The sequence below is a fragment of the Chenopodium quinoa genome, unplaced genomic scaffold, assembly GCF_001683475.1.
Source record: "Chenopodium quinoa cultivar QQ74 unplaced genomic scaffold, ASM168347v1, whole genome shotgun sequence".
NCBI lineage: Eukaryota > Viridiplantae > Streptophyta > Magnoliopsida > Caryophyllales > Amaranthaceae > Chenopodium > Chenopodium quinoa.
In genome coordinates, this window is record NW_018745177.1 from 3,601,330 (window position 1) to 3,624,262 (window position 22,933).

Genomic DNA, 22,933 nt, shown 5'->3' on the forward strand with positions numbered 1-22,933 from the left:
TATCAGGTCAAAATAACTTGATTTAAACCCAAATAAATAAATCAGGTCAAATAAGGTTATTGTCGGGTTGACCCGAACACAAAAATATCAGGTTCATGTTGGGGTTCTCAACCCGAAAACTTAAATTGATCAAAGTTTCCGGTTGGGGGGTAGCTAACCCGAAATCAATTGACCCGAACACGAACCCGACCTGATCCGTTTGCCAGCCAACTTGAACGTGAGATTTGGGAGTAAAAAGGTGGATAAATAATAAGAAGTGGGGTTTTGGGTTCCCAAATTCAAATTAAATTAGGATGACTTGTTTAGGCCCAATACATACCAAGGGTTAGAAATAAGCAATTGGTCTATTGTAGACCTTGGTCCATCTAAAATAGGTGGACCATCAGCTCAAATACAATACGAAACTCATTTTACGTGGCCCAAACTCTTGATTTTCCTTCTTTCCACTCCAACAAAATTGACAAAGATTCAATTATAAACATTTACTCTTACAATTGTTGAAAAACTTCTCTCTCCTCTACAATGCAAATTCGAGAATCGTCATGGAAGAAAAACAAGAAACACATGCAGAAAGGTAAATAAAATTTCTGAACCTAAAATTTCTTTAAATTTCTTTGAATTTGCAATTAAATGTTAATTAAATTTCTTCATTAGTTAAATTTTTGCAATTTGTATATAATTTAAAAACATTTTTCACATTTTTTAGAGACCTAAAAAATTATTCTACAAGTAGAGATGAAGATGAATTGTTGAAGCTAATCTGATCGATTTCAAGGCGTGCAGTGGTACATTGCGATTGTTCAGAAATTTTTACTAAATGTTCAAAATTTGCAATGTTCAGATTTTCTTAACAAAAGTTCAAAATTTGAAATTTTTCATAATTTTTACTAAATGTTCAAAAGTAAAGGCGTGATATTAATAAATGTTCAAAATTTTCGATGTTAAATTCGATTTTTTTTACAAAATGTTCAAAATTTGCAATCGTTCATATTTTTTTATCAAATGTTCAAAGCTATATGCGTGGTACATTGCAAATTTTTTAGATATTTTTACTAAATGTTCAAATTTTTCGATGTTCATTTCGGATTTTTTTTAACTAAATGTTCAAAAGTATAGGCGTGGTACATTGCGATTGTTTAGATACTTTTACTAAATGTTCAAAAATTTTGTTGTTCAATTCGGATTTTTTTTTTACTAAATGTTTAAAATTTGCAATCGTTCAGATATTTTTTACTAAATGTTCAAAAGTATAGGCGTGGTATATTGCGATTGTTCAGATATTTTTACTAAATGTTCAAAATTTTCGATGTATAATTCGGATTTTTTACTAAATGTTCAAAATTTGCTCGTTCAGATTTTTTTTACCAAATGTTCAAAAGTATAGACGTGGTACATGTACATATAACTAATTTTGAAACAATCAATTAATAAAAATTCATATAAATTAATAAGAACGATCAACTTAATGAGAACAATCAAATATTTCAATTAATCGATCAAAATGGCTTGAAATTGATCATAATCGGTTGAAATCGATAGGATTAGCTTCAAGAAATTCAAATAAAATTAAAACAAGGATTAAATCTATAAATTCATCTCAAAAACAAAAACTAAATCAATATTGATCACAATGAATTCAGAATAACTAACCTTGATTGATCTCTTTGGGAATTTCAACGATTTCCATCACATTAAATGCAGCAAATCAATGGAAAAACCTAAGGAAAAAAAATAAAGAACAGAGGAGAGAGAAGAATATGAAAAAAAAATAATTATGATCGAAAAAGAAATAAAATAATCAGATTAAAAAGGGGAAAGAGAGATCTTATAAAGAAGGAAACAAAAAAAAATGAAGAAGAAGCTAAGATGGCGGGATTTGGAGAAGAAAGTGAAGTTGTGTTTAGTTAAGAGAAGCGTGCGTTTAGTGCTGGTCCATATAGAATAGGTGGATCAGGGTCCATAGAAAAATTTGTAAAAAAATAAGATGTAAACTTGGGCTTTAAGGTAATTTGGACTAGACTTTTAATTTGTACGGTTAGAAAGATTATTGACAATAGCTAGTACTTCGTATGTTTTTGTTTGTTTATTTGTTTTTTTTTCAATAAGGAATAATGACTAAATAACTTAGAACTAATTTAGTATTTCAAAATACTTATAAAAATATAGAGTTTTTGTAAAATAATCATATAATTAATAATCTTATATTTAAACCCACCTAAAATTTTCATATAATTAATAATCATATAATTAAAAAAGAAAATGAGTTTTTTGTAATCATCTCACTCCTTTCGTTCTTGTACATAGTAAATCTAATACTTTAACAATAAAAATACACTTTAAATAAAATTATACATTATTTGTTTCGAGTAAAAAATAGTCTAGAAAAAAAAACTAGAGAGAAATGAGACCTTTTGAGCATGTTTGATCTAATATGAGTCTCCATGTCCTAAATGATACACTTTTGGAGCTATTTATAACCTTTTGGGATTAGTGTTTCGTTTTGCTAAACCTAAAATACTATGATATGATTGGAATATCATTGAGATTGTTCCAATTTTCCAAATATACAATAAAGATTAATTTCTAGATTTTGGCCACCAAGATAGTTTAAAAGGACAAAAAACTAAAGATATTGGGCCTTTTTGTATTTGAGCATATTATGCAAAGTAGGAGTGAAGAATCGTGTCACTATTGTAAAATGGTAAAGATTTTCAAATATTTAGTTTATATTATTACTAAAATTAAAAAATAATTCATAACCCTTGCATCGCAACAACCATCGAAGTTTGAGGGCGAAGGTGATGCAAAGGTGGTATCGGTGAAGGTGGGGGATTGTGGCACTCTACTCGCCGACACGAAGGATGTCGTTGAAAAGAATGAAATGTTGATGTTTTTCGTTGAATGCGTTGGATCCCTTGTTTGGTGTTTTTGAGGGGTTGGTTGTGGGGATGACTTTAGGTGGTGGTGGGTTGCTTTCGGGTGTAGGGGGGAAGAAATGGGTGTTTCAGTGAGGGTGGATGGTGGCAAGGGTGGGTGTTGGATAAGATGGTTTCGGTGAGGGTGAGTGGTCGCTAGGGAGGTTTTGTCTTTGGTGAGGGACTGATTAGGGATAGGAGGTGGCTAGGTGGGCTACCAAAAATTTAGGGGGAGGAAAAAGAAAAAGGTTAGGGGAAGGAAGGAGAGAGAAAAACACATGAACCAATAATCATGTGACACGTGACAATTTTTATTTTTTTTAAAAAAAAAAACTTTAATCCATTCTTCAGGTCATCGGTCATCTACGCCTTATAAAAGTAAATACCCTTAAGATTAGAATTATTTAAAGAAAATTAACCAAAGCTAAGGTTATAAAAACAATAAATAAAATTTTATAAAATATTTGTTTTTCACAAACTAATTAAATATGGAGCTGATTGAGACAATTCTAACAAGTACTCACATGAATATATTTTACCTTGTGTTTAAAGAATAACATTGATTTTTTTTTCAATAAAAAAGAATACTCCGTAACATGAATCAATTTTTTTACGGAAAAAAAAAAAATAATTTCGTTAATAATTATCCATACGAAATCTACAATAGTAATATAGATCTATAATAAAAAAATGTATCGGAAATATGACAACGTTTACAATTAATATCGTAATTTTTTGCATATTCGATACATGTCATACTCCATCGCTTCAAGTTTGATGCGAATAGTGATTTTCGATATTTTTTGCATCTTTCCAATTAAAGACTGACACATTTTTGCACTAATGTTTTGATATAGAATAGATGATAAGACCTAAACCCATGTGAATCAGATCACATCGTTCTCAACAATTAAAATTGTAAAAATAAAAATCTCATCCATATATGAGAATAAAAAAACCCAGAAAATAAGGAAGAAGACTCGCACATACGGAGAGAACAAAGTGAGAGAATTGAATTACAGTAAATTCTAAATTGGATTAAAGAAAAAGCGTTGAAGATGATAAATAATTTTCAAAGAAATTATATTATTTCCGACCAAGAAATTAAAACCCGAAAGGGAGTAAAAATTTAGGGGTCGTTTGGTTCGCATGGTGGAATCGGAATGGAATGGAGAAAAGGTATCAAAGAGAATGGAATGAATCCCTTTCCATTTAGCATGTTGTTTGTTTTATAAAAAACACAAGGGAATCACCTCCACCACATCCACAATAGCAACACTCTATTTCTTAGCCACCCTACAGCCCAACCACCACCTCGACGCCCCTCAACCTCCCTCCTCCGACCCTCACTGCCATTGATTTACCCGAAAAACTGTCCCTCACCCACGAATAACCCTAAAAAAACCCTCTCCCTCCCCTTAAAACCGTCGGCCGCCCTCCCCCCACCCTCGAAACCCTAGCGGCTAGGGTTTCGAGGGTGGGGGAAGGGCGGCCGACGGTTTTAATGGGATGGGGAGGGTTGTTTAGGGTTATTTGTGGGTGGGGGGGGGGAAGTGTTTTTGAGGAGGGGAGATGTTTCCGAGGGGAAGAAATGGGTAGGGGAGGTGCGCCGTGTTCCTGCGAAGGGTGTGGGAGGTGCGCCGACGATGGTTGGGGGATGGGCGGCAAGCTCCGACGACGGACGGGGGAAGGTTTTCGAGGGAGATGTGTTGTGCAAATGGCTAGGGGAGGGGTGGCGAGGTGGCTGGGGAAGGGGTGGCGAGGTCGCTGGGGGAGCGGCGACACTGGCTGGGGGAGGGGTGGCGAGGTGGCTGGGTGGTGGTTGTGCTGTAGAAGGTTGCTAGGTGGGGTGGGTATGGTGGTGGGTTTGGTGGCTAGGGCAAGGGAATGGAAAAGTCTAGGGGGTGAGGAATCATGTTAGAGCAAAAATGGGTAAAGTCAATAATGAAAGAGGGTAAAGGAAATGATTGATTGTGACAAACAAACAACATCAAAGATAATGGGGTATGTTCATTCCCTTTCCTTTTTATTATTATGCCCAACCAAACAACCCTTTACAATCCAAATCCACCGTTAAATTAGTTGCTAACTTCCAACTTCCCACTACTTGAAAATTAAAAAAAATCTTCTTCAATTCTTCAAATTTTCCAGAAATAAAAATGGCTACTACTGCTACTGTTGCTTCTTCTCTTTCTTATCATCTCTTCGACATTCATTCGTACTCCCGCCATTTCAGTAATCACCTGCAAATCTCTCCATTCTCCCGCGCAATTCCTTTCTTCAATTCCAATTTTTCCAATCGAAACCCTAAATCCCCTTTTCGTTTTCGAGCTCTTCCCAAATCCAAAGACCCCAAATCTTCAACTCCTCCTCCTTCAAATTCATCTTCTTCTAACTCTAATTTACAATCACCTCCACTTCTTCGCTTCAGGTACTGTTCAATTTTTGGAAAATTGTGATGATATTACATGAATTATTAGTGTTTTTGGTTGATTTTCTTTCTTTTTTTTTTATTTTTTATTTTTAATTTTTTTTTCCCTGGGTGTGTTAAATTGCAGAGATGCAGTTAAATTGGATGATCTTGGTCGGGAGATATTGTCGATTGCATTGCCTACTCTTTTGTCTTTAGCTGCTGACCCCATCACTTCTCTTGTTGATACTGCTTTTGTTGGTCATTTGGGTATTTTCATTTCCTTTTCTATTTTACTTTTTTTTTTTTTGAATCTAGCTCATGATTTTGTATGTATAATGGCATTTTTTTTTGCAACTTAATAGAAGGGTATTGAGGAAATCATTTTCTTTGTAATGTCTTGAACAAGTAATTGCGTATGTGATCCCAGCGGGTCGGCCGGTCTAGCCGTCTAGGTAGAGCCTTGCTTCAAGGCACTTGGATAATTGTAATTGTAAGGAAAATGAAGGCATATTCTTTTTTCAATATGCTATTAACTTCCGAGCTACTATGAGGCATCGGAAATTAACTAATTTAAATCAATTGGAGTTAGCAATTCGAGTAATTTGGTTGTGTGTTTCTTTGTTTGAATCCATGTTGATGAGGAAATTTACAAGAAATGATATTAAAAGTGATGTCTAGTAGCGCACTTGTGCTTATAATTTCTCTCATGTTACCCTCTCGTGTGTGAGATACTGAGATTACCAACATTATCATAAATTCATAGTTCACCAACCTAGTGCACAAGGCCACAGCTGGCTAGCTGGGGCTACAAATGCTAACAGTGAAATTTGGTCAAAGCAATTTGTAAAATTGGCCCTAAAATCACTTTTATAAAGATATAAATATGATTTTAATCAACAATATATTTTATTGATTATTAATTTTATGATAAAATTGAAGATTTGATCATTAATCAATGATTATTCTCTTTGTTTCATATAAGTAAATATCAAATTTTGGGGTCTTCTTTCACTAAGGAGCATTGTGCAATCGACCATCCTACACATGTTTAGAAGCCAGAACCACCAATGTACGAGGCTTTAGGATTATCCTTGTGGACAAGTATGTGAAGTGATAATATTGTTGTTTCTTGCAATTGGGGAGAGCAATGTATTATGGAATTTTCTTGTATAGTTGAAGTTCATGATTAGAAGTCCTAGAGTAGTATGTGTAAGTCAGTGTTTTATTGAAAATTCATCTATTTCCTTTGTCATACTTACAGGGTCAACTGAATTAGCAGCAGTTGGGGTGTCAGTATCAGTGTTTAACTTGGTATCAAAATTGTTTAATGTCCCGTTGCTGAATGTTACAACGTCCTTTGTTGCTGAAGAGCAGGCATTAGTCAGTATGCAGAATGAAACATCTAATCAAGCTGGCCAAGGTATTCACTGAAGTAATGATTCTTCAAGTTTCACACCCTACAGTTTATATAGAGCTGTTATGGCTGCTAAATCACACTGTATTTATCTCACATTGGTGTACTGCAGATTATGAAGAAAGGAAAAAAGTCCTTCCTTCAGTGTCTTCATCTTTAGTTCTTGCTGCTGGCCTTGGTGTTGCCGAAGCTGTGGCACTTTCAGCTGGATCGGGAACTCTAATGAATATTATGGGTATATCTGTTGTATGTGTGACTTGGCTATATATTTTATTCTTTTATTGCTTCAATTTGATCGAGGAACCTGTTTGTTGATGCTAGCTTATTTTTTTAAATGGATGACTGTTAGATTTTGGACTTGTGTTCATTTTCAAGAGCATCAATTACAGGGTTTGCATTATTGCTGTATCATGCTTTAAATATTTGATTCACTCTTCTTGTAGTGTAAAGATGATTAATGTGTGAATAGATAAGAAGTTGCATGATTAACAAGGAAGTTCTCCGTTGGCATAACTGTTAAATTTAATTACAAGCAGTCGCATACATACTGCAATGTGCTCATGTCTTTCAGATCTTTATGTACTATATTTATAATGTTTCTGTCTAATACACCTCAATCTCTTCTCTTTACTTTCAACATTTGAAATCATATGTAAATAACAAGTACATGTGTTGTGTCATAGGATTCACCCATGCGTCAGCCAGCAGAGGAATTCCTAACGATGAGGGCTTTTGGTGCTCCTCCTATTGTCATTGCACTTGCTGCACAGGGTACTTTCCGAGGACTTAAAGATACGAAGACACCATTGTATGCCATAGGTAAGTACTTTCGTAACACTTCTTTGAAGATACCATGTCATTATCATTCATGCTCTTTCTTTCAAATTCTCAGTTATGATCCCTACTTTTTCATGCAGTGTGCTTAAATCCTTAGAAAGTGTTGATTCATAAGAACAATATATAATTTTGCTTAAGGCATGCAAACAGTGAATAATGTACTTCGTAATATTTTTATTCTTACTTCTCTGTCTGAGTTGACTCATATGAACAATATACAATCTTGCTAAAGGCTTGCAAACAGTGAATAATACGAAGTATGATATTTATTCTTAGTGCTCTCTTTATCTGTCTTCCACTATTTTTTGGTCAACAAATGGTAGATGATTGAATGATGAAACATTGTTTTGATCATTTTAAACCGTCTTACTTGTAAGCATATATTTTATATTTTTGAAGTTGTTTAGATACAAAGGAATTGGGCTTAGTTGTGAATAGTTCAAAGACTTTTGTATGTGTTTCCCTAGAAGAAACCTTGTCCTCTTTCTGTTTCTTCTTTATGAGTGATGATACAGTTATATTCTGATAAAAAAGGAAAAAAAATTGATTTGGTCATTTTACATAATTCATCTCTTATGTTTTCACCATTAATTTTTTATTTTAAGTATATGTTAGAGCTATAGCTAATGGTCTGGAGCTGGTGTTGTGGCGAGGAAGGGGCTGCTTGAAGTTGTTGTGTTGATGCAGAGTAGGTTACGCAGATGTGTGATAGATTCCGGCCAAGCTCAACCAATTAACAGAGAAAAAGCTATAGAACAGTATAATAGAGAAGAAAGATTGAGGCTTTGGTTAACAAAACAACGGTTTACACGATAGCTTCCGGCCAAGCACAACCAATTAACAGAGAAAAAGCAATAGAACAGTAAATTAGAGAAGAAAGATTGAGGCTTTGGTTAACAAAATGACAGTTTACACAATCGACAGGTTTAGCCTATCAAGCTCTATAGTGAAATGAGGTCACAACTCTCTTATGGATTAACTCCCAAATTCTGCCTAATTTCTCCTTTCCCCCCTTTCTCTATTTATAATAAAACTAAATACTTAACCTAAAGATACTAGACTACCCATAGTGCCCCTCCTCAGATTAGTTTTTTACAGGAGTGTCATTCTCGTCATCAAGTCATCTAGAAGGCAAGTAGCCCATTGACAACTAGCAATAGGAGCTCATTATAAGGAGTTCTCATGCATACAATGTGCTTATGTTTGAAATGTTGAATCTTTTCTAAATGAAGTCGTGTCTTACTTTTCAATGTTTTTTTTTTCTTTGTTCATTTTTAACAAATGGTTTTTATTGGCAGGAGTTGGAAACTTACTCAATGCAATTCTAGATCCAATCTTGATATTTTTCTTTAGCTTTGGTATTGGTGGTGCTGCAACCGCCACCGTGATCTCTGAGTAGGTTAAATGTGTAACACAATACTTCAACTCTGGATTTATGAATGAATACCACACGCCTTCATCAGGTTTTTTGCAGAATTTTATTGTACTGAACTACTGATTACTGAAGCTTGTGCTCTTCCTCTCAGATATGTGATAGCCTTCATCCTACTCTGGAAGTTGAATATAGACGTATCTCTGACTTCTCCAAGTATTGATGGTGGAAGATTTATCCAATATCTTAAATCAGGTAGGCTTCTGCTGGTAAAGTATTGGTTTAATCAACTTCTTACATATGTGGGTCTTACATCAAAGTTCAAGAGATGGAAATGATTTTAACACTATGATGGGGCTGAAATTATGTAGCTGCCCTTCATAAGCTGATCTAAAATCATGCTTAATAGGATCTTTATACTGAATAGTCTGGTCATTTGTACATTATTCTAATCTACTTTTGAAATTTGAAAGACTAACTGATAGCCTGATAGAGTGACATTCCCATTAGTTAGTGACAAGTGGCCTGGATCGTTGCCTTATCAATGAGCTGGACTAGTATCATAAATCTTAATTACTTATCTTGGTTTTGTAGATGCAGTGGGATGCCATAGCCATTTAGGAATTGTCAGAGACCCAGAGCTGTTAAACACTAAAGCCGTTCTAATTCACACAATAGTTTTCCTTCCATCAAGCTTGTATTATGATAGTGAAAAGTGTAAAACTATGCATATGTACTTGAAATTACATAGTAGCCTCACAAGCTTTAAGTTTGTAACTCTCTTTAGTTCAATGTTCTTCTGTTGCATCTTCAGGAGGGCTCTTGATTGGAAGGACCTTATCAGTCCTTGTGCCCATGACATTAGCCACATCTTTGGCTGCGAGGGAAGGTCCCATACCAACAGCTGGATATCAAATTTGCTTAGAAGTTTGGCTGACGATATCATTGTTGACTGATGCTTTGGCACTTGCTGGACAGGTAAACCCCCAAACTAAGGAAAAAAATTTGAAGTGAAGGACTATCCCCTGCTGTTTTTTGTGTGCTATGTCTGATACAAAGCATACTATGGATTTTGTATATATGATGTGTTACACTTGCTGCCAATATAACGTTTTTTGATGTTTGATCTTTGGATTTTATGCATCAATTCCGATGTTCGCCTTAAGAAATGATGACTTTTTGGTATGTAAGATCTCAGATTTGGCTCTTACTTTTCCATGTACGGTGATTGAAGAATTTATGAAGATCATATTCTTCTCAACATCCTCTTCATAGACCTTTCTTAAGTTGCTCTCATATGGGCATTTGCTCATTTTGTTCTAATTAAGGTAGAAGTTGTTGAAGCTTTGTCTTATGTGATTTTCACATGGATAAGCCTTTTATATTTTTATTTATTTATTTTTATTTGTGTTTGCGTGCTCGCATGTGTGTGTGTGTGAGTGTAGATATAGGTTAGCTGGTTATTGTTTTTTTTTTAAAAAAAAAATCTTTCTTGCGCTGTGAGGAACAGGTGTTGTCTATGTGTCAAAAGCAGTATTAAATGGCTATTCAGACTGGGATCAGCATAGAGTCGTCTGTGTTTACACATTTAGATGAAGACAAATTTTGGAGGCACTGCTTGTTCATTCAAGTAACTAGGTGTTGTCCCCAACTAGTTCTTTTATGGTATTATGTTGGTCCCACTTATGGAAACTATCTCTTTTTACAGACAGTTGAAAACCAATTTTATTTTAATAGGTATTTTCAATTACTTTTGAATGGTATGAAACTATGAACTATGAAGATCTATTTACGAGAATCTGATAAGAAATAAGGTTGGCTGTGATCGTTTGATGCATTACAGCATATAAAACGATACAACTATACAAGTCCACAATGGATACTACATATCTAACTTGAAAAAGAGCTGAAGTGTACAACTTAAGAAAAAAGTCAAAGCTGTGCCTGCTAAAGATCTCATTTTCACTAGTTACTAATTTTTTCAGCTAATCAGTAAGTATCAATCACTTCACACGATTGGGATGTATATGGTGCAGGAATTAGAGTAGCCTTTCTTCTTGGCTAACATCCCTCAAATTTTGAAGAAATTATAATTATATCCCAGATTCCAGAAAGGATGCTGTTTTTCATATTTAATATATGTGTTAATTGTAGGGGACTTGGCCATGTGGATCGAACTAAAATCTTAGTTATATATATTATTCTGTTAAATGAAGCATACATTTCATCTTTGGCCCTCTTTTTCTTACAGGCTCTTCTAGCTGGCGATTACTCCCAAGGTAATTATGTGCAGGCTCGCCAGGTTGTACATAGAGTGTTGCAGGTTAGAACTATCTTGACTATATTGACCACTCTCCCCCCTCCCCCTCCCCCTCCCCTCCACTTTTCTTTTAATAAGCTCTTGCCTGTTCATTCCTTAAACTTACAAAGTAATTGTACTGAAATCATCTGCAGATAGGCTTTATAGTTGGAATGGGTTTGGCTGTCATGTTATTCCTTGGTTATGGAGTGCTTCTAAACTTATTTACCTCTGATGCAGAAGTCATGAAAGTTGCCTGGTCTGGTGTCTTGGTAAGAACATGGCTTTTGGAACTAGTTATCTACTTATTGCTCTTGGATCCACAGCCTATTCCTTTGTGCCTGGTGAATTATGATCTTTAAATATTTATGGCAGCTCGAGTTGCTTTGTATGTCCTTTTACTACACCTGTACAGAGTTTGTTGATCAATTCAAACATATATGAATCAATCTATATAGAATTTCGGAGAAGCCAAAAGGCAATATTATTTATAAAGAAAGAATTTTCTAAATATAGATGCTTATGCTTTCTGTTTCCTCTACTGCGTTTTATAATAATCTGTGCGTATCAACATAATCTATCTGTAGGAAGAGTGGCACCCGATTAACATTTGAATACTGAAATCAAGTAGTTTAAATCCCTATATAGATTGTCCAAGACTCTAAGTTGGTTGATTTTGCAGTCCGTAGCTTTACGTGTTTACTTTCAGAGGATATACCATGTGTATGTCATTTGCAGCATTGAGATACATAGAAGTTGTTGATACCTCTTTACATTCTGCTGCCTTGTGGACAAAGTGAATTCACTGTAATATTTTACCAAGGTTACTTTGGTCATCCATTTTAGTATGAAATGTCCAATTAATGGATAGTTGGATCAATAACTTCTTAATACTTCAAGAAAATTTAGATGATTTAGAATTCTTTTAGTATCTGGATGTGCACCTATATTGGCTATATCCTCTACTTGGTTTTAAGTACTATGGTTAATTGCAATTTCAATGTCAAAATAATTAACCGTTTTAAACACCGAAGATGTGCCTATAAGTTGGATTTTATAATATACTTCGTATATGGTTTATACCATTATGTGGAATTATGCCAATGTACATGAATGCCCCTGTATTGCATATTTCTGCTGCTCTATTTGCTTGCAGTTTATATTCTGTTGTTTTCTGCATGCCATGCTAATTGGAAGAGCTTCAGTTCTTTAAGATACCTTTGATGATGTGATCTTAGTGGCTGTATGATATGAAGCTTATTCTTCCTAGTTATGATATCTGCCAAATATGGATAATATAATATATTACTATGAGCCTTTTTTGATGTAACATCAAATATGCATACCACATAATATTTACACTATGATGCAGTTTGTTGCTGGATCACAACCGGTCAATGCAATTGCATTTGTTCTTGATGGGCTCTACTATGGTGTTTCAGACTTTGAGTATGCTGCCTACTCTACGGTAACAGTTATTGCCAAAGAATTAAATAGGTTTTGAGAATGAGTATTTTTTACCAGATAGCTTTAATCCATACAGTTAGTAGCTTTATTCCATATCTTTTTGGGTGCAGGTTGTAGCTGCAGTGATCTCATCAATTATTATGCTACTTGTTGCTCCTGGTAATGGTCTCCTTGGGGTTTGGACAGGGCTGTTTCTGTTCATGAGCTTGCGTGTAGTTGCTGGATGTTGGAGGTGAAATTTCTGTGTACTTGTACAATTAACGTGCAACATATGCTATCATTCATGACCTGTCTTGAATAATTTTGGTATAATTTGAGTGTGATTTTTATGCTTGCTTATTGAAAGCTAGAGGGTTTTCACTGCTTTCCAATTTGCTTATATTTTCACTGTCCTACTTTTTTATTTTATAATAAATTTAATTATAATGAATCTAGGTTGGGGACAAGGAGCGGACCATGGATCAGTGTTTGGTCTGAAACAGATTAGAAGAATTGCAGGTGTGCTTCAGAATTGTCCAATAGATTGCCTCGTGGCTAACCTTAGTTAATTTGACTCAGATGACTACTAAGAGTCTAAAATGCTATTGGACAGATCCTTGATCCCATGCCAGCATAAAGTCAGAATCAAACACATATTGGTACTTTCAAGCCCTGTTGGAAGATACTTCTGGATTTCGTTAGCAGCATGGCTTCTGGAGGGATTGAGAGATGAAGCCATGGCAATGTGATTTGCTGCAGCGATTTCACAGTTTAATGTTGCTGGAGTTGGCAATATGCGAGCTTCCATTGATTAAACAGCGTAACACAGTTCCAACTCACAATTATTAAGGTGCATACATCTGTAACTTTTGACTGCTACCTGGAACTGCACATAATTGCTATTCTGCTATTACTTGTAAATACTGACTGAAAAGTATCATCTTGATAATACCCTTATTTGCTTTGCTCATTTTTTTTCCTGTTTTCCTTGATGTAATCTGCAGTTTACTGAATGTATGACTTTTAACATATTCTCAGTGACCATACAGCTGAAGCAAAAAAAAAAAACAATTGTTGTAAAATGCAATGATAAAATTATAGTGCAATATAAATACCTATACATTCTTAGTAATCTGCCTCCTATCCCTTACTGCATCATCCTTCCTCAATGACTTACCAAAATTCATTTGGACTATAATAGCCAAAATGTGAGGAAAATTCTACAACAACTACGCTAAAATGGCACCTATTTTTAAGAAACCAATTAAATTAATTACTGTAACCAACAGTAATGCTTACTGATTAGCTTAGAGGTAAGTAATGAGACTTTCAACAATTCTTGGGTGTCTGTGTCCCTATCAAATCTGATAGATCAGCAAAATCATCAAAATTGAATAAAGCTTCTTCAAAGTTGATTAAATTAGTCAAATCACCAAAATCAATTGAATCTTCATTGAAGTTGATTAAACCAGTAGCATCATCCAAATCCAGTGAACCTGCTTCCTGTTTTTGCCAGTTTCCACAGAGCATGTCTGGTGAAGAGAGTTCCTCTGAAGGTCTCTGATCACAATCATGACAAGATTGATCTCTAGTCACAATTTCCATTGATTTAACTAACCCTTCCTTCCAACCTCTAGCGCTTGTTGCTCCATTTTGTTCTTCCTGCACTGCATTCTCAACATCAGCAATATTGCAAGGCTTCCTGTTACTTCTCACTTTGCCTTCTAGATCATGAATCCCTTCCTGTATGGCATTCTTTACCATATTTTTTCTATGACTCTCCATGAAATTTGGCTCACTTTCATCACCACATTTAGGTAGTGAATTTACGTAATGTCTTATTGCAGAATCAACATTTTTTTCTGATGATCCGAAAACAGATGAACCTGTTGATACTGATCCACTGTCAGGAAAATTGAGAATGGCTGAAGCCCCATAAAGAACCCGAGCAGCCTCATCATAAGCTCGAGCAGCTTCAATGGCAGTTGAGAAGGTTCCTAACCATAAACGTTTTACTTTATTGCCACTAATTTCTAGCTCACTAGAGCATGGTTTGCGGATTTCGGCCACCCATTTACCCCAAACCCTCTGCCTAACACCTCTGTAACTGCAACTCGAGTTCTCTGGACCGCCTTTTCCTTTCATACAACCCCTCCTTGAACCCTTTGGCTTCTGATTCTTCTTTGTTCCAAACTCCGCCTTTCTTGAATCATTCAACACCTTTTCACTCCTCCATTTTGCTAGTGTTTTCGAAACTTCAATATTTGCATTCAGCCTTCTTTTCTTCCTTTCAACTTGATCTTCGTTTCCAAATGACATGGCTTTATTACTAAGCTGTAATTTTACAGAATTTGAGGGGTTTTAAGTTTTTAACAGAGGTTTTGCAAAGAAATTTTTTGTTTGTCTTGTGTAGTTTTGGACGTGAACAGGAGAAATTTCAATACTAAGAAATCTTCAAAAAAATTAAGTTAATAATATAAAGTTGTCATGCAACTCCGTAAAAGATTATTACATATTTGATGATGTCTGTTGTCTTAATGTTAAGTAATAAAAAAGGTGACTTGGCGTTTCCTTGGCCGCTGGTTTTTCCTAATGTTTAAGGTTTTGCTTGTCATTTTTATATCCTTTTTGCAAGTTGATCTCGCTTTCTTGGGGATCAAGGAAGTATTTAAATTACCTCTTTTTTCTTTTTTTATTTTATTTTATTTTTTTTAATAAAAAAAAGTACTACGTATTTGAATTCCTTCCTTCCTCCTTCCTTTTATTATTATTATTATTATTATTATTATTATTTATAAATTGTTTCTACTTAATTTTTGTATGCGTTTCATTTCGACGTTTACAATATTCACACTATTTTATGTGCACTTTGATACATAAGATTACAAATAACCATACAACTACTTGTTAGAATTATCTTATTGTATGACTAGTTTTGTGCCACGTGCAATGCCCGACTTGTTTATTAAATTTAAAGATAAAACTTTTTATCTAAAATATATATGTTATTTGAATATTCTACTCATGAAATGCTGCTCATAAAGATATGGGTGGTTTTAAGAAAGAGTTTGAGTTGGTAGTTTTGAAAGTGACGCTAGCTAGTAGTATAATTAGAGTAATTAGAAGAAATCGGTTTGGAGTTGCACCTATTTTCATATAACACTAAATAATTCACGTAACACTATTTAATCCATGTAACACTGATCGAGTAACCCTTGCAACACTGACCGAGTAACCCTTGTAACACTGACGAAATTACCCTTAAATCATAACATGGACCGATTAAACCCTAAAACAAAGACATAGTAACCCCTATAACACTAACTAACGTATGTAACAATAATTAAGTAACCCTCACTATGGCTAGCCACATAAAAGAGTTTGTGATTTTATGATTCAGTTGATTTCAGCTTCAATCAGTTCAGTTCAGTAAATGAAAACAAACCCCCCCCCCTTTTTTAAGAAAGTCCTTTTTTATTTTTTATTTATTTTTTATTTATTTTTTTTAAGCAAGAAAGAAAGCCCTAATTTTATTGAAAGTAAAAACTCTAAAATAACTTTTTTATCTTATTAAATCTATCCAACTTTTTTATCTTGTTCAAAAAAATATTTAAATAAATCCTGCATGTTATATTAATAAGTAATTGTCGCTTATGTGGCGCGACACTTGGTGAAAATTTGGAATGTCAAGTGTCGCTGTCTCGTGGCCTGGCTAAAAGTTTAGTTTTATATACTCATATTAGTTACTAATTTTGTGCCCCGTGCGATGCCCGGGTTGTTTATGGATTTTTAAGATAAATTATAATTCAATCCGTATATATGAAATATTGGTAATTTTTTTTTAAAAGATATGAAATATTGGTATTTTATTGAAATAAAACTCTAAATAATAAACCAAATTTGATTGAAAATTGAATTCTAAATTAATTATCTATGCTACTAAGTCTATCTTTATCTATCCAACGTGGTACGACACTTGATATAAAGTTGAAACGCTAAATGTTGTCTTGTGGCCTAATTATAAGTTTATTATTTGGTAATTTATCGAAAATAAAACTCTAAACTAACAATCTTATTCTAAAATTCTATCCTAATTTGATTGAAAATGAAATTCTTAACTTTTTTATCTTATGAAGTCTATCTGAATGTGTCCAATGTGGCGCGACACTTGACGATAAATTAGAATGCCAAGTGTCGCTGTCTCGTGACCTGGCTAAAAGTTTAGCTTTATATATTAGTTATATGATATAATTTTCGAATATAAACTTTTTATAATAGTCGTGTCTCGGCAGATTAGGGCAAGTAGGGTAGACAAAGAAGTAGTTTTTTACATGGACATAGTAGAGTTGATCAAAGTTAGCCCAACCCATCGGCCCGGCCCGAAAATTTATTTTTTTGTCCGGGTTTGGGAATGCATTTTAAGGCATATTTAGTTGATTTTTTAGGCCCGGCTCAAAAATGGCCCGACCATTTTGGGCGGGTTTGGGCACAAAAATTTCGGCCTAAAGCTTGGCCCGACCCGGTCCGGCCCGACAAGTGGGCATAATTTTTTAGCTTCGGCTCGAACCCGACCCGGCCCGCCCAATGATCACCTCTAGGACATAGAATCATTTTGTATTTATGTTGGCTTAATTAGTTTTTTTCCTTCTAAGTTTGTGTTCATTTCCGCCAAAGTGATGATGCATTGGGGAATAGAACCCAACCGATCGAACAACATAACCATGGCAAAGAATCCGATCTTTCATAGTCGGCAAAACACATTGAGATACGACATCACTTCATCTGGGAGCTAGTCAAAAACTAGAAATCAAGCTACAATTCTACAAGACTGGGGAGCAGCTCACAGACATGTTCACAAAGGCACTTCCAGCACATAAATTTATCGAGTTCAGAAAACAATTTGGAGTTCAAGATTTTTCAAATTAAGGGGGAGTGTCAAAATATTAATCTTAAAAATCTAGAAAAACTATCTATTGCAAATATCCTAGAAAAATGTAGTAGTATGTAATATCTAGAAAATTCTAGGATTATGTCTAATATAACTAGGTAGACTTAAGAAAAATCTAGAGAGTTTATCCTAAAATAATCTAGATTAATGTTACACTAGTTAAATCTAGAGAGTTCTAATACATTATATAACCTTCACATCTAGGCCTATATATAAATAGAGAAGGTTATGTATGATGATGAAGTATGTAACCCATAACATTATCAATCAATATAATGCCTTGTTTGATTCACCTTATTTTTGCTGATCTGATCTAATCTGACTAAACTTTGACCTTAAGTGTACGATAATCTATAAGGAAAAAATGTATCAAGGGATCTTGTTAGATTCGTAATAATGTGATGTTTATTAATATGTAATTTTCACAATTTTTTTCAGTACGAAATTAAAGATATTGAGCGATAAAAAACCGCACATAGAACGATATTCTGATCTGAACTTATTTTTTCTAATATGAACTTATTTTTCTGAAATAAGTAAAAACAAGGTGAACTAAACAAGGCCTAAATTAATTATTTCATTACTAAGTCTTTCCCTATTTATACATCATATAACATTTCCTCTCCAATTATCAACTAACCCACTAATTCTACTAACCCATCACTACTTCCGCCTAACAATTTCCAACAGTAATCAATTCTTGATCCATATCAAAACATTTCAAAATTAAACACAAATTTACAATCGATGTAGTATTAAGGATGCGCATGGGGAAATTCAAAGGAACTCTCAAATTATCGATAAACAATGAAAGAAATTGAGGGTTTTTGTTACAAATAACGTTAAACTAAACATTTAGCATATCCTACATAACAATAACCCCTTCGCCATTGTAGACACCCATTTGTGTCTCCCCAAAACCAAACCCAGTGATGAATACCTTTCACGTCATTTGATTATCGAACAAAGTGAAAGTGTGAAAATTCTAGTGATGAGGATGTTTTTATTAAAATATCTCTTCTTTCTGTTTTTGAAAATATTTCTTTTCTTACCCTATTTTTTAAAAACGTGCATTCCAGTTTAGTTTGGTCCATGATATGGGTCCAATAATGGTGTAGTTGGATGGGGCTTGAAAAGACCTTTCCAACGATATATTATAAGCCCAATTCCGATGAATAATGAGGAAGTTATGGCAAAAATACTAAACTGGACCCAAACTGGATTTTACCTACGACCCAATGATCATGTGGAGGGTCCAAAGGTTTAATCCTATTCCTAAAATAATTCGGATTAATTAGAAGCTTCTATAAGTTTCTAAAAGATCTTAATTATCCTTTTTGAAAAGATAAGATTAAAGAATTTGAGTTAAATTAAAACTTTCCTTTTTTAAAACTTTCCTTTTCTTAAATCCTAATTCTATTCGAATTTAAAGATGTTCAAAGACAGTCAGATTTTATTTTTGTGCCTCATAATATTTATCTATATTTTATATGGTTGGATAGATCTTGAAATTATCTTTCCAATGATATATTATAATTTTAAATCCGAGCTATAACGAAAAAGATGTGAATGAGATATGAAACTCTATCCAAAACTGACACCATCCTAATATTTCGGCCATATCTTTTTATCTACAAAATATTTTAATCTTATTTTAATTGGGTTGTAAAGTAGATTTCAAGAGCTTTCCAACGACATATTATATGCCTTATTTGAACTTTTAGATCAAAAGATATGATAAAAACAAAATCCGCAAAAACTGCTGTCCACCGAGTTCTATTTCGATTCGAATTCGAATTCTTTTCTTTATTCTTCGACTCTCTTTTTTCCTATAAATAGAAGTCATATCTCCCCTTTTTCAATCATCAACTCTCATCAAGAAATTCTTGATTCTCTCCCTCTTTTCTAAGCCTAGCTTTTTACAAACACAATTCCTCATCCATTAGTACTAGACACACCTAGCCAAGTTCGAAGTTGCCTTCGCCCTAAACGTGAAAGGTTTGATATTTCTAAGGGTTTGGTCCCAAATCTCTCTTTCAATTATTTAATTTAATTGTTTGATTTTATTATTTCTCTTGAAGTTATTAACATGTGTATTTTGTTATTAGAAAGAGATTCGAGACATCCAAGTAAGTGCTTTAATTGATTTTATTGATATTTTGATATAGAAATCATGTCTAGGTGTTATTATGATTCCTAGTATCATGTTTAGGGTAATAACTATAATTTCTAATATCAAATATGATAATTGTGATTTCCGCGATGCCTTCTATTTTCTTTCATAATATTCATGTTAGTATCATGCTAGGGCTAAAGCTTTGATTTTCAATGTTTAGTGACATGCTAGGGTTTTTATTAATCTTGTTAGTATCATGCCTAGGATCTTGCTATTATAAAGCTTTAACATGATTATTTTAATGATGATTATTATTATTATATGATTGTTATTTCAATTATGATTATGATTATTTATTATGTTGCTTGATATTATTTATTGTTATTGCTTGATCACACATTTTATGCATGTTTAAAGGGAATTAGTACTTGTAATCATGCTTAATAAGATAATTAATAATCTTGTTTAGGGTTAATTTGATTATAATTCAAAAGATTGATATGTCCAATTTATATAGTGTTTTACCCCCGTCCCAAGGTCATAATTAGTGGTGTTTTTGGCTCTTTAGAGCCACTTTTATTACTAATTTGTGTTTTCTAGTGTTTTTGTATTTTTGCTTGAGTTTTGTAGGAAATTGCACACTTGGATCGTTTTCCGAGTTTTTCACGAAGCAACTACGAGCATTAGGAGGACACGACCGTTTTTGAAGCCCAGGACCGGTGAGAGCCGGTGATTAAGGGCTCGGTATGTGATACCGGGGCAATTGGATCGAGTATTCAAGACCCGAAGAGGAAATCTGGATTGGGCCAAGGAATCGAGCCCAATCGAAGTCCAAGCCTCGAAGAAGAAGTCGGGCCCGATCGGGCAAGCATACGCTCGATCGGGCGGGCGCGCACAAAGCAGCACCAAGAAGAAAGGCGCGCCCGATCGGGTGAGCGTAGGCTCGATCGGGCGCGGCACACAAGCCAGGGCGCAGAAAAAAGGCGGGCCCAATCGGGCGGCCCTTCGCCCGATCAGGCGCGTGTTTTTTAGGGACCTGATTAGTTTTCATTTAAGGATTTTTTTTAGGGATGTTTAAGTACGATTTTTGTACGTAATTTTTTATTACCTTCTCTTTTAGATTTTCTCTCTCTACTTAGAATATTTTCTCTCTCTTAAACTCTCTCAACATTGTTCTTAATTCCATTCATTAATCCAGATTTCTTTTGGTAACAATTTCTTCTCTTTTAATTTCAATTATTTTATTTAATTCTTTCATTATGTCTTGCTTTATTGATTTGATTAGTTTAGATTTAATTATGCTTGAGTAGTTTTATTTCTAGGGTTTATGGGGATCTAATAAATAATATGAAGGGGTAAATTTGTGATTGTTGATTATCAATGCTTGATTAATTTCCTATTGATTGATTTAATGCTATGCAATTAGGTTTGGCTAGATTTAATTGTATGAGTTTAGCAATATAAATTTGAGATTCGACAGATGAGAGTTGATGTTTAGGCTTAGTTTCAATAGGCGGACTAATTTATAAATGGTTAAGTCGAGATTCGATAGATGAGATTTAATACCGGTAAATTAACTCTATGATTATAATACGTAGCGAAAGCCCTTTATAATCTGATTAATTGATGCTTGATGATTGCTTATTATGATTTGCCCTGGAATATTGTTTATTAGTGAACCTATGCCCTAGGTTTCTCTTTATTGATTTAAACCATTTTTATTCCTTTCTTACTCTTACTTTTAGTATTTAATTACATTTTTACAACAAATTGTTACTTGATAATTTAGATTGCATTTATTTAATTAGGAGTAAATTGACTTGTTTCCCTGTGGTTCGACCCTTCTTCCCTATCTACATAGTTAGTGGATTTAGGTTATTTTTTATTAGGTGAATACAACTAGAGCCTGTCAAATTTTGGCGTCGTTGTCGGGGAAACGATTTTATTTTTATTTTCTGATTATTTTTTGTAGTCTAGATTATCCCCTCTTGTCTCAGAGAACGTTAGTTCTTTGAGGCAATTCTCATATTTGTCTTTTTGTTCCTTGTTTATGCCCAGGTGTTCCAGATCAGGTTACATTCCATTCGATCCTGAGATGGAGCGCTCGTTTCATAGGCAAAGGAAAATCTATAGACAAATTCTGGCGGGTTCTGAGGAAGACAACAATCGAAGAGACCCTCCCTCCGATTCTAACGACGCAGAAATTCCTTCAGATTCAGAATCAGAGATGACGACCCAAAAGAAACTCAGTTAATCCTCGCAGCCGAAGCTCAGAGATTTCCCGCACCTTACTCCCACTCCGGCTCTAGATGGAGTTCAATTTGAGATCAAGCCCCAATTTATCACTATGATAAAGAGGAAGCAATTTAGTGGAGCTAAGGGTGAAGATCCTAATCTTCACATTGCAGATTTCTGCCAATATTGTAACACCATTAGACAAGCCAGGGTCACGCAAGACCAAATCAGGGAGATTCTTTTTCCCTTTTCATTATGTGGCAATGCTAAATTATGGTTTAATGGTTTGAATAGAACTGCACTTGGTATTACTGACTGGGAAACTCTTGCTTTGAATTTCTATAATAAATATTATCCTGCAGAGAGAACTGCGGTACTAAGGAGTGCTATTCAGAACTTCGCTCAAGAGGCCGATGAAACGCTATATGAGGCTTGGGCCGAGAGGTTCAAGGATCTACAGAGAGAATGACCCCACCACAATCTAGCACAATGACAATTGATCCAAGCTTTCTACAATGGACTTGTAAATTCTTCTAGATCAGTTCTAGATTCTACAGCCAGTAAAAGATTCATGAATTTAAATGTGTACGATGCAGGACAGGTTATCGAAGATATGGCAATACACAATTCCCAATACAGGAAGCCGAGAGGGTTTGCAAATAAAGGAAAACATAATATCGATTCCGTATCCTTTTTGCAAGCTCAATTAACGTCTATTTGTAAAAAATTAGATAATCTTACTACTACTCCTAACTCTGTAGCTAATGTTTCTGCTGTTGCTAACAATGAAGCTTTTTGTGAAAATTATGGAATTGTAGGGCATTGGGAGCAAGATTGTAGAAGTTCCATGGAACAAGTTAATGCCTTTTAAACCTATGGGCAGAATAACCCATATTCCAACTCTTATAATCCTGGTTAACGGAACCATCCATATCTTT

At 34.4% G+C, this 22,933-nt stretch overlaps 2 protein-coding genes across 2 annotated transcripts; one reads left to right on the plus strand and one right to left on the minus strand.

The window, feature by feature from the left end:
• The first annotated feature begins 4,736 nt into the window (after positions 1–4,736).
• Positions 4,737–13,808, plus strand: LOC110710727 (protein DETOXIFICATION 44, chloroplastic-like). The gene is made up of 14 exons (XM_021889066.1): positions 4,737–5,346; positions 5,474–5,595; positions 6,590–6,748; positions 6,855–6,988; positions 7,426–7,561; positions 8,878–8,974; positions 9,106–9,206; positions 9,766–9,929; positions 11,203–11,274; positions 11,406–11,522; positions 12,623–12,718; positions 12,828–12,949; positions 13,153–13,215; positions 13,310–13,808. The coding sequence occupies exons 1-13, from the start codon at positions 5,075–5,077 to the stop codon at positions 13,202–13,204; spliced, it is 1,644 nt and encodes a 547-aa protein (XP_021744758.1). The 5' UTR covers positions 4,737–5,074; the 3' UTR covers positions 13,205–13,215; positions 13,310–13,808.
• A 144-nt stretch (positions 13,809–13,952) lies between these two features.
• On the minus strand, positions 13,953–15,455 carry LOC110710728 (dehydration-responsive element-binding protein 2A-like). The gene has a single exon (XM_021889067.1). The coding sequence runs from the start codon at positions 15,013–15,015 to the stop codon at positions 14,026–14,028; it is 990 nt and encodes a 329-aa protein (XP_021744759.1). The 5' UTR covers positions 15,016–15,455; the 3' UTR covers positions 13,953–14,025.
• Between the last annotated feature and the right edge of the window lie 7,478 nt (positions 15,456–22,933).

Coding starts and splice junctions, on each gene's coding strand:
- LOC110710727 (XM_021889066.1), top strand. CDS start 5,075: ATGGCTACTACTGCTACTGTTGCTTCTTCTCTTTCTTATCATCTCTTC. Junction 8,975..9,105: donor ACCGCCACCGTGATCTCTGA/GTAGGTTAAATG, acceptor TCTTCCTCTCAG/ATATGTGATAGCCTTCATCC. Junction 12,950..13,152: donor GTAGTTGCTGGATGTTGGAG/GTGAAATTTCTG, acceptor TAATGAATCTAG/GTTGGGGACAAGGAGCGGAC.
- LOC110710728 (XM_021889067.1), bottom strand. CDS start 15,015: ATGTCATTTGGAAACGAAGATCAAGTTGAAAGGAAGAAAAGAAGGCTG.